General features: G+C 45.0%; 1 protein-coding gene across 1 annotated transcript in view; it reads left to right on the forward strand.

Moving 5' to 3' along the window:
- LOC142937967 (neural-cadherin) overlaps positions 1-13,917 on the forward strand; it is a 117,120-nt gene that overhangs the window by 83,672 nt on the left and 19,531 nt on the right. Inside the window, exons 19-21 of the mRNA XM_076081120.1 lie at positions 4,652-5,281; positions 5,708-6,704; positions 7,543-7,636. Coding sequence (XP_075937235.1) covers positions 4,652-5,281; positions 5,708-6,704; positions 7,543-7,636 — 1,721 coding nt within the window. The remainder of the gene's footprint in view (positions 1-4,651; positions 5,282-5,707; positions 6,705-7,542; positions 7,637-13,917) is intronic.

The following is a 13,917-nucleotide window of genomic DNA, read 5'->3' on the forward strand; positions in this document are numbered from 1 at the left end:
ACATGGAACCAGGAACCTGGAAAGTCAAGACGACCTCCTCCTCCTTCTTCTTTCTTCTTTCTTCTTCTTTGTTCCTCTTTCTTCTTCTTCTTCTTCTTCTTCTTTCTCCGGTTTAACTGATTGGAAACTATTGAACAGATGAAATCTAAGACTTTTTTTTGAGTCTCAGTCATACTTTTTACAATTTAGTTCAGGTTGAAAGTTCAACTTTAGACGAGATGTTGGTGTGTTTCTGTGGTTGGATGAGTTCTATTTATCTATTTATTTTGAATTGATGACGTGACAGTGATCTGTCCTGCATCAATAAAAGGAATTTAAAAATCCAAATCAAATCAAATCAAATCTCTTCTTCTTCTTCTTCGTCACACCTCTCTCAGGTAATTCACAGTAATGTGCAGTGTGCCTTCGAGCTGAATCAGATCAGAGAGGTGGAAGTGCGTCGGGGGAGGGGGGGGAGTAATACCCCGTCAAGAGAGGCGGGTGTCACATGACCCCCCCCCCCCCCATTCGAATGCTGGAATTGATTTGATGTGCACTCGGTTTCCTCTCCACAGTTGCTTTTTTTTAGCTCCGTGTGTTAATACAATTCAGCAGATAGCGAAAGGAAGGGGGGGGGGGGGAATCCAATTTGAAAAGAATATTTTTTGTGACTTCACCTCCTGTTGTGGCGCCGCGACGGCTCATCTTCCATATTGTCTACCTGCATCACGGTGTCAGGGAGGCAACAAGGGGGGAGGTGGCGGGGGAGTCGGGGGGGGGACTTCAAAGGCTTCTGTAAACAAACTCTCCGGTGAGAAAAAGAAGGAGAAGAAGAAAAACTAAAAGTGGACTTTTTTTTCTCTGCTCTTGCTGGTTGTCTATTAACTTTTAATTGCATTGTGTGTCGCGGTGACAGATGTGGAGACGTCCCCTCGTTCAGAGAGATAACTAAAGGTTCATTAAGCAAACAGGACACAAAGCAACTGAGAAATGTTTATTCCTGTCTTGGGGGGGGGGCAGTGGCTGCAATCAGCTTCCTGCCTCGCGTCCTATTTCCTAGGCTTGACATTTGTACATAATGGAAAAAAAGCAATTCAACCGTTTTTTGATAAGAACAGAAAATCAAGCACACAAAAAAAAGTGGGCTTTAAAGTGAGAGAATGTTATTTAATTTAAGTGAAAAGTCGATGTCGCTGCTTTTGACCGGCTCGCCAGAATAAAATGTGACGGTCAGCGACCGTACAATGAAATCCATTTTATTACCGAGATTGTGCTGCTGTGTTTTGTGGTTAATTGTCTTTGTTTTTTTAACACATTGGTTCTTTCTAAAGTTAAAAAAGTCTTTCAATGTTTAATAGTTTTGAAAAGGAGAATAGTTCGGTAGCTTTTCATTCACAAAAAGCAGGTAAGTACATTAAGTTATAAATATAGCTTTGGAGATTAGAAACATAAAAGTATAGAAAACGTTTTGATAAATGCTTAAAGCCTAAATTATACTTTACTTTAAGGACCTTTCTAATTTTCTTCGATCCGGCCCTTAAAGGTGCTAAATATCTAATTGCCTCCACACAGCTCTCCACATGGCGTTGGTTGAGCAGCTAACGGTGCTAATGGCGCTAACAGCGCAAATAAAGGCAACAGCGCTGACGGAGCTAACAGTGTCAACCTGTTCCGAGACAACGGCGTCTGACAGCAGTGCAGTACATTATTCCACTATATCTTTACTAGTGCTGGGCAAGTTAATGCGTTATTATCGCGTTAACGCATTCATTAATTAACGCCGACAATTATATTATCGCGCGTTAACGCAGTTTTTTATTTATTTATTATTAAAACCTCTTGTACACGAGAGCCACCTTTAAAGGGGGCTAGAGGGGGGCGGGGGGGTGGTGTACATGTGTACAATTCACTTTTGCGAAAGGAATAAAATAATAAAAAAATAAATAAATAATACCTGTGAAACAAAGAGATTCTGGGCGAAACAACCATGGGAGCCATTTTACACACTGCAAAACACAATTATACATGAACTAAGATCATATCTGGAAGATATCTAGAAGATTTGCCACAATTTTGGCCAAAAATCGACGAACTGTGCTCTTTGTATGATCTCTCATCACGAAGCACGGATCGCACATGGCGGATGAGCACATCTAGCAGGCTCGTGATTCGACCCGGAAACGAGCAGCGGCGTGGAAATTACTCTCTTTCAAACCGTTCAAAGGTTATGGGTATACATGCCAACATCAGCCACTGGTCACGAGAAAATAAATTGGGTAAAAAAACTTACGTTTTGACGGTTTTGGCGATGTAAAACGGATTTATTCCAACGGATTTCGGCGCTCATGTGTCCTCCATCCTGTGCTGCATGACTGTGACTGGTATCAATGCGCGGGCGGAATGAATGGCAAAATGGCAGCCGATTCTGTGAGGTGGACCAATCCATGTAGAGAGGGGGGTTTGCCCTGCATTTTGCGATTTTTAGTCAGTAAAGAGACAAGGATATTCTCAAACACCCCCGCATGGCTCCCGTTGGACTATCCCACATCTAAAATGGTCTCACACTTGTAAATCGGCCGATCACAGGCCTTACTAGTGTCACATACACACATTATGAGCCAGTTATTGTTATGAATGACAGATATGACACATCATAACTGCTCAACATTATTGAAAATGGTGTCAAACTGCTTTATTAGGATTATTGAACACTCTTAAGATAAGACAAGTGAATATATAGTTAATATTTAGTTATATAGTATATACAATTAGAATACGGCAATGCAACTGCTGCTTCCAAAAATGAGAATTTTGCATGCCTTTGCTTGGTTTATGCTGGCCTGCTTCACTCAATCGAAGTCAAATCAGTTTTAGAGACTGTAAAACCTGTTGTGCTATGACTGTGGCTATGCCATTAACATTTTTAGGCCTTATTTCAAGTAATATTTTAGACACAAGTGCTTTTTTTCAGGCGAACCTGAAACTTTTTCAATTTGAGCTGTGCCATATGTGTATTTGTTATTAACCAGTAACATATACACAATATTTACACATATCAGCACATCTGACTAGTGTTACCTGTATTATACAATAAAACAATTATTAAAATAGACCTTGTAGTTGCAGAAATACACTCTCTTTAGTATGAGTATGCAATTTTCGAGCAGAGACCTAAAAATAGGGCCAGTGTTCAAGAGGTTTTAAGCCACATTTTTAACACAAGAACCAGGCAGCAAGCAGTGAACAGCTGTGTTCGTGTGGCGTCACTTCCTTCTCCCCCCCGGGTCCGGAACCCCTCCTAGTCACGTCCTTCACTCTTGTCTCACAAACACACACGCACACACACACACACGAGCGCGATCGTCTCGTTACAGATCAAACGTGACTGTTGTGAAGTGGAGCTTCTCGTGAGGACCAAGACACGTCTTGTTTGAACGCAACACTTTACTGTCTGAACTGCAGTGTTACAGTGTTACAGTGAACACAACGCGCTCTTGCACCCGACATGTGGTTTTATACGTATCATCATTGTTAGCGTCAAGAACACGTACCTTCTACTTCCTGTGTCTTCAAAGTAAAAGCATTTCCGTTTCCATGCTCTTCACAATAAAAGTAAGTCATGCAATCAAACAATTTACAACAGTGACAATGTTAAAATACATATTGTCGAGTTTTTAAAGTGTTTTGTTTGTAATATGTATAATAAGCATCATTTAGTTATCACTACTGAGAATTTAACAAACATAAAAACATGACGTTGATATATTTGCAGTTTTCAAGGTGTATATTTCAAATAGCATCTCTTACACACATGAAGATAAAGTTATGAACACCGGCTGAATATCTATCAGAATCAGAACTATTATAACTGCTGCTGTGAAAAGGGAATACTGCTGCTAACAATAACCTGATGTGTTTAAAGTGTTTGCAAACCAAATGTTATTGCCCTTTTGTTCATATAGCAGTACTTTTAAAATAAAAGTGCACAATACACTACTTTTGAATTCATTATTGAATTTTGCCATAACAATGCGATTAATCTCGATTAATCGCAAAAAATCCACTAATAGCACTAATCTTTACATAAACAATAGTTTGGTGATATTTTATTAGCACCTTAAAGAGTTCCTCAATAGAGAACAAAAGTGTCTTCACTTAACTTGGTTGTAAAGGTAAACAATTCTGATGAGCTTTAAAGTCTCAGTCTGCTTCAGATAAACTAGTTCGCTCCGCCACACCAAAAGGAGGATCACTAAAATCATAATTATTTGTCACTTGCAATTGCCACCAAAAATGTTTTTCAAAAGCTCACTAATGCCCAGTTTTCATTATTCAAACTGAAGGCATTTATTCAAAAATACAAATATTCAGTGCAAGAGATGACACAGCCAGCCAGAGACACAACCGGTTACACAAAGCGAGTCTGTCTTCACGTCTGTTTGTGGACCTAAATGGACAAATTCTGATCCGGTGCCTTTGTGGGAACCTGGATTGTGGTGTGGTTGGATGGGTATTTCACACACTGGCTCTTCTTCTTCTGGCTCCTGGAGATTTACAAAAATTGGGCGCCCAAAATGCTGTTGGACAATCCAACCAGACCTCTAATTGGTTAACTGGGTTCATGTGGTGAAAGAAATCAGAGACTCATGTATTTCTTGTCTGTCCTTTGCAGGTGTCGGCCACAGACCCGGACCAGGAGGCCGACCAGACCGCCCTCCGCTACTCCCTTCACGGCCAGGGCGCCGGTGGCGAGTTCACCATTGACGAACGCACTGGAAGAATCTACGCCCAACGGCGCCTGGACCGCGAGGAGCGCCCGGCCTGGAGATTCCTCGTCCTCGCCACAGACGAGGGCGGGGCGGGACTCACGGGATTTGCCGACGTGCTGCTGGAGGTCACGGACGTCAACGACAACGCGCCCTTCTTCCCGTGCCCGGCGCTGGAAGTAGAAGGATGCTTCCTCGGCCAGGTGCCTGAAAACTCCCCCGCCGACACCTCCGTCATGGAGATGCGCGCCATGGACCTGGACGACCCCAACGAGGGCAAGAACGCCGCGCTGACCTACAGCATCATCAAGAACATCCGCAACGAGATCAACCTCAACCTGTTCTCCATCAACGCCAGCACGGGGACCATCTACACGGTGCTGCGTTCGCTGGACCGGGAGGTGGAAGAGCGGTATCTGGTCGTGGTGGAGGCCAGGGATGGAGGGGGTCTGGCGGGAACAGGGACAGCCACCATCACGGTTTCGGACGTCAACGATCACCCACCCGTCTTCACTCAGAGGCTCTACACCACTCAGGTGAGTCCCACGAGGCGAGGCGAGCTTTCGCACCTCAATGTAAAGACGCGAATGGACGCGAGTTGAGGCAAATTTGCACCGGGTGGCACGAATGAGACATTTACATGAAATTCACCTCATTCGAGTTCAAATATTTTAGCAGGAAGCTGTGTCATTAAAGCTCTGAGATGAAAGATATTTGCTTGTCGTCTTGTGGAGACAACTAACAAAACATGAATTCAGACTTTTTACAAATCCCCATCATTATGTAGTTATTTCGGCGTCCCTTTTTATCCGTTTATTGCAATTAAATTACAGCAAAATAGTTTATTTTGGGTTCATTCATCTGAAGTAAACCAGCCGACGTGGTGTTTGGTGTGAGCTGAGTATTACCATAACAGGAAAGTATAAAAAGTCATCATCTCGACTTCCTTGTCTCGTGTTCAGGTAACAGAGGACCTGGAGGTGAACAGCGAGGTTCTCGTAGTTTCGGCCACGGACGGAGACGAGGGAGAGAACGCCGTGGTGACCTTCAGCATCGTCGGTGGCGACGAGGACAGGAAGTTCTTCGTGGAGACGGACAAAGTGAACCGCCGCGGCGTGATAAAGCTCAAGAAAAAGGTCGACTTCGAGAAGCCCCGCGAGAGGACTTTCAATCTGACGCTGAAGGCCGAGGACGCCGATTTCTTCAGCCTGGCCCACTGTCTCGTTCAGGTGGAGGACGCCAACGACCACGCGCCCGTGTTTCTACCGCAGTTCTACGAGTCCCCGGCCATGTCTGAAGACGTACCTGTGGGGACGATCGTAGCTCAGGTTACGGCGTCGGATCTGGACTCGGCCCAGAACGGACGCTTTTCTTACAGCATTTCAAAGGAGTCGGACCCCTACAGTCAGTTTCTGGTGGACCAGTCCGGTTGGGTGGTGGTGGCCGACTCCCTCGACAGGGAGAAAATCTCGCAGCACCGGATCATGGTCCTCGCCACGGACGCCGGGAGCCCGCCCATGACCGGCACCGCCATCGTCATGATAGCCGTGCTGGACATTAACGACAACGGGCCGGAGTTCGAGGTCCCCTACAGGCCCGTCGTTTGGGAGAACGCGGCGGCGCCCCAGGCGGTTCGAATGAACGACACCTCCTTACTCCTCCACGCCACCGACCGGGACACCTCCACCAACGGCGGGCCGTTCTCCATCCGTCTCCTCGCACTCACCTCGGACGCCACCAACTTCAATCTGACGGACTTTCGGAATGGCAGCGCGGCCGTCACCGCCCTCCAGACGTTCGACCGCGAGCGGCAGAAGGAGTACCGCCTCCCGATTCTCATGATTGACAGTGGCTCTCCTCCGATGAGCTCCACCGGCACGCTGACGGTCGTCATCGGGGACAGGAACGACCACCCTCACTCCCCGGGACACACTAACTTCATCGTCTACAGTTATGAGGGTATGTTTTTATGTTGTGTTACTTTGGGTCTGTGTAGGGATTCTACATGAAACCATATAACTTGAGCTCTGCATTGGTGGCCGATCAGTTCATTGCTCTGTGAGATAATTCTCCCTGCAGAAACTGGACAACACTACAAAATAAGAGTTTCTTAACCTTTTCTGGCCACTGAAACCCGTCCAAATCTATCAAAGAGTTACCAAATGAGTGTCTGGCATGAACTTTTGCATTGTTCTCTAAAGAGATTGCTGGACGGTTGAACTGTAACCTCCTGCAGTTTTTTAAACTCTGTCCCTCCTCCTCTTCCTTCTCCTCCTCCTCGCGTTGTAAAGACTGTACTCGTCACAGTCGACTGCTCGCTGCCTCCCTCTCCATCACTTATTTAGCGTTTCATACCATCTGTCAGCATCCCTGTAATTTCTCTGGTTTTCTTCATCATGTATTTTTAGTGGATTTCCTCTCCGGGGCCTTTTTTTTTTTTTTTTAAACATGAAAGTACATTAAGCGGCTAATACGAATCCATCACGTAGCTCAACAACATGCCATGAAGCAAACAATTAAGTCCCTGTTTTTGACGAGCACATAAAACAGGAGCCATTTTTAAAAGGCAGCTGATTTCACAGCTAAAGAGATTACAGTGCTGCGTTCAGGAGAAAACTCTGAACTCTAATATGTTTACATCTTCCTGCTGTCCTGTCAAACCTTGACAGAGCGTGCCGATGAAGCCACCCTACCTCTTAATATTTAGGTTATATGCTGAACTCTTGACTAATTCCTTTCAAAGCCAACTCATTTTCTGACTTTTTCTTTCTTTTTCTTTTTGGGGTCTTTCTGACAGGTGTTCTCCCGACGACGGCGCTCGGACGAGTTCAATCCCCCGACCTCGACGACTGGAGTGAGAAGGTGTACCGGTTCGAGGGAAAAGCATCCAGGTACTTTGATCTCATGCAGTCAAAACTCTGAGGTGGTGATATGCAAAAAACAAAGAGAGTGATGGAGGTGATAGTGGATGTGATGCAAAGAAAAGAAGAGGGAGGAAGATGAAGTAAAGGTAGCGATATGTCAAGAGATAATAACACAAAGACGGTGAAAGAGGATAAGAGAGAGGACGCAGAAGTCCTTTTTATCTGAGGAAGGTTCCTCACTGAGTGAAAGGACCCGGAAGTATCTGTTTGAATCCTCTAAATGCTGAGGAAAGGTGCTTCAATGCTTCCTTTATTAGCTCCTTTAGCAAAGGAAACACTGGATAATGCCGACCCACAATTCCTTGCGGCGGCAACATTTAAAGTGACGCAACGTTCCATGAAAACAAACAATATGTTTATCTCACAGGTTTAACAGTTATACTCACACAGTCATAAAGTAATGAGATTCATGTTGATGAAGAACAGACAGTGATGATCCTTACATCTAATTTCATAGGTGTTTATTTACTTCAAACATGTAACAAATAAGTAAAAAATACAATAAACAATAAATATAGTGAAGAGTAAATATTGCAAATTATCAAAAAATAAATGATTATTCTCAATAACAAGAAGCATCAGTAAAAATACACAAAAACAAGGTCGGCCTGTGATAAATGAAGCAAAATATATGATCTCCGGTTTCTGTCCTTCACATCTCTCTTTGACCTCGTGACGTTTCCCATAGAGTTCAAGGAAAAGTGGTTAGGAAAGGACGTTAGGAGGTAACGTTTTGTGACTATTCGACCAGAGCCAAAGACAAACACAGGTATAGGTGTTCTTTAAAGAGGCAATCTTGAAGATTTCCTTTTAAATAAACGTCTGTTAAGTCACTATCTGAAGGAGGTATCCCCATGGTGATGAAAGTATTACAATATATATGATAATATATATTCGCAGTCTGATAAACTTAGTATCTGTGGCGATGTTCACAAAAAATAATGCTGTTTTACAGTTTTTCTCTTTTGTGTACACACACTTAAAATGAACCCAGTGTGACGGCCCCTGTCTCTAATCACTGCAAGTATGCTTTTGTCCCTCTGTCCCTAGAGAGCAGATTACCTGATGCAGAGCACCTGGTCCGGTAACAGGGAGGGCATAAAAACCCTGCTCTAGCGTTGCTCGGGGCGGGTTTACTCTCCGGCGTACGTGGAGTGATCCCAGCCAGTTGCTGCCGGTTATTTTGGTTTTGGTTTCCGTTGGTTTCGCTGACAACACCCACACTTCATCCCACACGCATTCACGGTGACACTACTGATGTTATTGATTGACACACTTCATAAAGTTAACTATTTCTTTATTTAGTCAAATAAACATTTTACGTTACCATCATTGTCTCTGCCGTATTTGTCATGACCTAGGAGCCGGGTTATGACAAATTGGGGGCTCGTCCGGCTTTTTTCCCGTTTGTGCTGTGATTTAGGTAAGACTTGGGAAGGGGTAGTTTTGTGTGTTTGTGGGCATTTTGTACCTAGTGTGCGTTTTTCGGATTTGTTTGTTTGCAGCGTTTGGGTCAGCTAAACGGTAAAAATATGAATTGGAGATGGAACATGACAAAAGTAAACATGAATTGGAAATTAACAAACAGATAGAAATTGAGAGACTCCGCCAGGAGTCAGAGACTGCAAAGATAGATCTGGAGAAATATCGTTTGTCTCTGGTCAGAGATGGCATATTGTCCGGTGAGGATCGGAGCGCGCAGGTGCCCAGGTCTGCTGTGGATCGCTTTGATGTTAGCAATTTGCGCTGGTTACCACCGTTTAATGAAAGGGATCCGGACACGTTCTTCGTGCTGTTTGAACGTGTAGCTAAGGCTAGAAACTGGCTCGATGCGGACTGTGCGCTTATGCTTCAGTGTGTCCTCTCAGGAAAAGCACAGGAAGCGTATTCCTCTTTGAGTCTGAAGGATAGCTCTAGCTATTCTAAAATAAAGTCGGCGGTGCTTAAAGTGTATGAGCTGGTGCCAGAGGCGTATCGCCAGCGTTTTAGGTCCTTAGAGAGGAAAAGTGGGCAGACATATGTGGAGTTGGTGAGAGACCTGTCAACTCACTTCAAGCGATGGTTAACTGCCCTTGACATAGATACTTTTGAAGGTCTGTGTGAGTTGATGATTTTAGAGCAATTCAAAAATTTCCTTCCAGATCGCATTGCGACATATGTCATCGACCAAAGAAGCACAACTGCTGCTAATGCGGCCGTGTCAGCGGATGAATACGTGTTGCTTCATAAGAGCAGTTTCAGAGAGGGTTCTGTGGCTCGCGATGGTTTTGGTGTGCGGGGAAGTGGTTCTGACGCGGTTTCGCAGGAGATGCGTTCAAGGAAGGTGGGAGTTTTTAAGTCTGACTTTAGAGCAGGTGGCAGATTTGACAACAGTAATACCTGTAATTATTGTCGGGAGGAAGGACATTGGAAGGCAGATTGTCCTGCGTTACAGGCTAAACTAAGGGATGTAAGATCTAATGTTAGGCCTGCTGCGTTTGCGGCTACAGTTAAAGACGGCTGTTTTGCTGAGGGGCTTACATCTCACTCTTGTGACCGGGGGGTTTTGGCAGTTTATGCTCCTTTCATTCGAGGCGGATTTGTGTCACTTTTGGGAAGTGAGGTAAAGGTCCCAATAAAAATCTTGAGGGATACAGGTGCCTATGATTCGTATATCGTGGACTCTGTTTTGCCTTTGTCTGAGGAGACGGACACTGGTGACTGTGTTCTCAGTCGTGGGATGGGATTGGAGATTCTCCCTGTTCCGTTGCACAAGATGGTGCTTGACTGTGAGCTGGTTATGGGTGAGATAGCTGTTGGTGTGCGTCCGGCGTTGCCTATTGAAGGTATACATTTTATTTTGGGCAACGGCTTGGCTGGTAGCAGGGTTTGGACGGACACTCTTCCCGCACCGGTGGTCACATGTTGTCCAATTGATTCTACGTCTGACGAGAGCTCCAGAATGTTGCCCGAGGTCTTTTCATCCTGCGTTTTTACACGAGCTATGAGCAAATCAGACCCTGACATGTCGTCTGACGACACGGTCGAGGTAGTTTTGGAGGTCCCATCTCTGTCAGAGCTTCCTGTGTCCCTGTCGCACAGTGAGGTAGTAGATGAGCAACGTGGGGATTCTTCTTTGAAAGAAATATTTGAGCGAGTTTTGCCTGTTTCTGAGATAAATAGTGCAGCCAATGGCTACTTCTTGCAGAACGAGGTGTTGTTCAGAAAATGGGTTCCCATGGGTGAGGATTGTGTGAAAAATGATGTTTTCCAAATGGTGGTGCCAACTAAATTTCGTCCTTTTGTCTTGGAAGTAGCACATGACAAGTGTGGACACTTTGGAGTTCAGAAAACATACCTTAACATTCTGAAACATTTCTTTTGGCCGTGTGTCAAAAGGGATGTGGCCGCATGCATTAAAACATGTCACGTATGCCAGCTAACAGGAAAACCAAATCAGAAGATCAAGCCGGTGCCACTGCAGCCTATCCCAGCTCTGAGTGAACCTTTTACACACCTCATTGTTGACTGTGTGGGTCCGTTGCCATGTTCCAAGTCTGGTTGTAAATATTTGCTCACAGTGATGTGCCAAACCACCAGGTACCCGGCTGCTTATCCGTTGAGGTCAATCACAACTAAAGCTGTGGTTAAGGCATTGTCACAATTCATTTCTATATTTGGCATTCCTAAGGTGGTCCAGAGTGACCAAGGGTCTAACTTCTCATCACATATGTTTCGGCAGGTGTTGAAGTTGTTGCACATTAAACAGAACCAATCATCTGCATATCATGCACAAAGCCAAGGAGCCTTGGAAAGGTTCCACCATACCCTTAAGTCTCTTCTACGGGGATTTTGTACCGAGTTGGATAGAGACTGGGAAGAGGGGCTTCCATGGTTGATGTTGGCTGCGAGGGAGGCTGTACAGGAGAGTACAGGTTTTAGCCCAAATGAGTTGGTCTTTGGACATTCTGTGCGTGGTCCCTTGGCAGTACTGAAAGATGGCTGTGTGGATACTAAGTTGCCAGTGAGACTAGTGGACTATGTGAATGGTTTTAGACATCGTTTGTTTGTAGCTGGAAGTATGGCACAGGAAAGGTTGTCGGTATCGCAAATGAAAATGAAGAAGTTGTATGACCGACGTACAGAGCGACATGAGTTCAGTCCGGGAGACCAGGTTCTTGCACTTATGCATATGGTTGGTTCGCCATTTCAGGCTAAGTACACAGGTCCATACACAGTCATGGAGAAAACGTCTGAGTTGAATTATGTCATTGCAACGCCAGAACGTAGGAAGGTCAAGCGTCTCTGCCACATAAATCTCCTGAAACCGTACTTCAGGCGTGTAGTGGACACTGACTTGGGTCGGGAGGTGAAAGATGGGGTTCATCCGGCTCTTGCGGTAGCTTCAGAGCTTTTGGTGCATGAGGGAGATGGGGTGCCAGAGCCTGATGATAGTCTCCTGTATGGGCGTTTGAAAAATTCAGAATCACTTGTTAATTTAGACAAGTTGTTGACTCATCTGCCGGAGGCAAAATGTGAAGAAATGTCTGAGTTGGTACACAAATATCCGTGTTTGTTTGGTGATATTCCTTCACAAACTGAGTGGGCGGAGCATGATATTGATGTTGGAGATGCTCAGCCAATTAAGCAGCACTTCTACCGTATGCCGCCAGTTAAACGTGAGTATTTGGACGCTGAGGTGGAGTACATGCTCCAAAATAACATCGCTGTACCTACGTTATCTAGTTGGGCGTCTCCATGTATTTTGGTGCCCAAGCAGGATGGAACACCTAGATTCTGTACTGACATGAGGAAAGTGAATTCTGTGACAAAATCTGATTCTTTTCCTTTGCCACGTATGGATGACTATAGATCAGGTGGGGTCTGCAAAGTTTGTTAGCAAATTTGATTTGCTTAAAGGGTATTGGCAAGTTCCTTTGTCAAAGCGTGCGCAGGAAATTGCTGCATTTATCACACCGTCGGGTCTTTATTCCTATAAAGTGATGCCTTTTGGGTTGAAGAATGCCCCCGCGACATTTCAGCGGTTGATGAATCGCGTAGTTTCTGGATTGAAAGGTTGTGCGGTTTATCTGGATGATTTGGTCATTTACAGTGATACTTGGCATTCGCATCTTCAGCGCATTCGCGCACTGTTTGATCGTTTGGCAGAAGCACGGCTCACCATTAATTTGGCCAAATGTGACTTTGGCAAGGCTACAGTGACATACCTCGGTCGTGTGGTAGGACAGGGCCGTGTAGCCCCAGTTCAGGCCAAGGTCATGGCAATGGCCGGATATCCACAACCCATGACAAAGAAGGAGTTGCAAAGGTTTTTGGGTTTAGTGGGGTACTATAGGAGTTTTTGTAAAAACTTTTCGACTATTGTGTTTCCTCTCACTGAACTACTCAAGGACAAGGTGAAGTTTGTCTGGTCGTCTGAATATCAGGGGGCTTTTGATAATGTTAAATCTCTGTTGTGCTCTTCTCCCGTGCTAGCTGCTCCTTGTTTTGATAGAGCGTTTATGCTCCAAGTAGATGCCAGCCAGGTGGGAGCAGGTGCCGTCTTGCTTCAGGATGACGACCAGGGATTGGTGAGGCCAGTCAGTTTTTTCTCAAAGAAGTTTAACAAGTACCAGGGAAATTACTCTGTTATTGAGAAGGAGGCTTTGTCGCTCATTTGGGCACTGCAACATTTTAATGTGTATGTAGGAACAGGAGAGCGGATTTTGGTGTATACAGATCACAATCCGTTGACATTTTTGCATTCCATCAGATGCCCAAACCAGAGGCTGACACGATGGTCGTTGTTCCTTCAGGTTTACAACCTTGACATCAAACATATTAAAGGAAAAGACAATGTTATTGCTGATGCGTTGTCACGTGCACCGTTGCATTGATTAGCAGTATGCCGGTGATCCCTTGGGACACCGACTTTAAGGGGGGGGGTGTGACGGCCCCTGTCTCTAATCACTGCAAGTATGCTTTTGTCCCTCTGTCCCTAGAGAGCAGATTACCTGATGCAGAGCACCTGGTCCGGTAACAGGGAGGGCATAAAAACCCTGCTCTAGCGTTGCTCGGGGCGGGTTTACTCTCCGGCGTACGTGGAGTGTTCCCAGCCAGTTGCTGCCGGTTATTTTGGTTTTGGTTTCCGTTGTTTTCGCTGACAACACCCACACTTCATCCCACATGCATTCACGGTGACACTACTGATGTTATTGATTGACACACTTCATAAAGTTAACTATTTCTTTATTTAGTCAAATAAACAT

This window comes from Anarhichas minor, unplaced genomic scaffold (genome assembly GCF_050575085.1).
Source record: "Anarhichas minor isolate MPS153535 unplaced genomic scaffold, ASM5057508v1 ptg000079l, whole genome shotgun sequence".
Classification (NCBI taxonomy): Eukaryota; Metazoa; Chordata; class Actinopteri; order Perciformes; family Anarhichadidae; genus Anarhichas; species Anarhichas minor.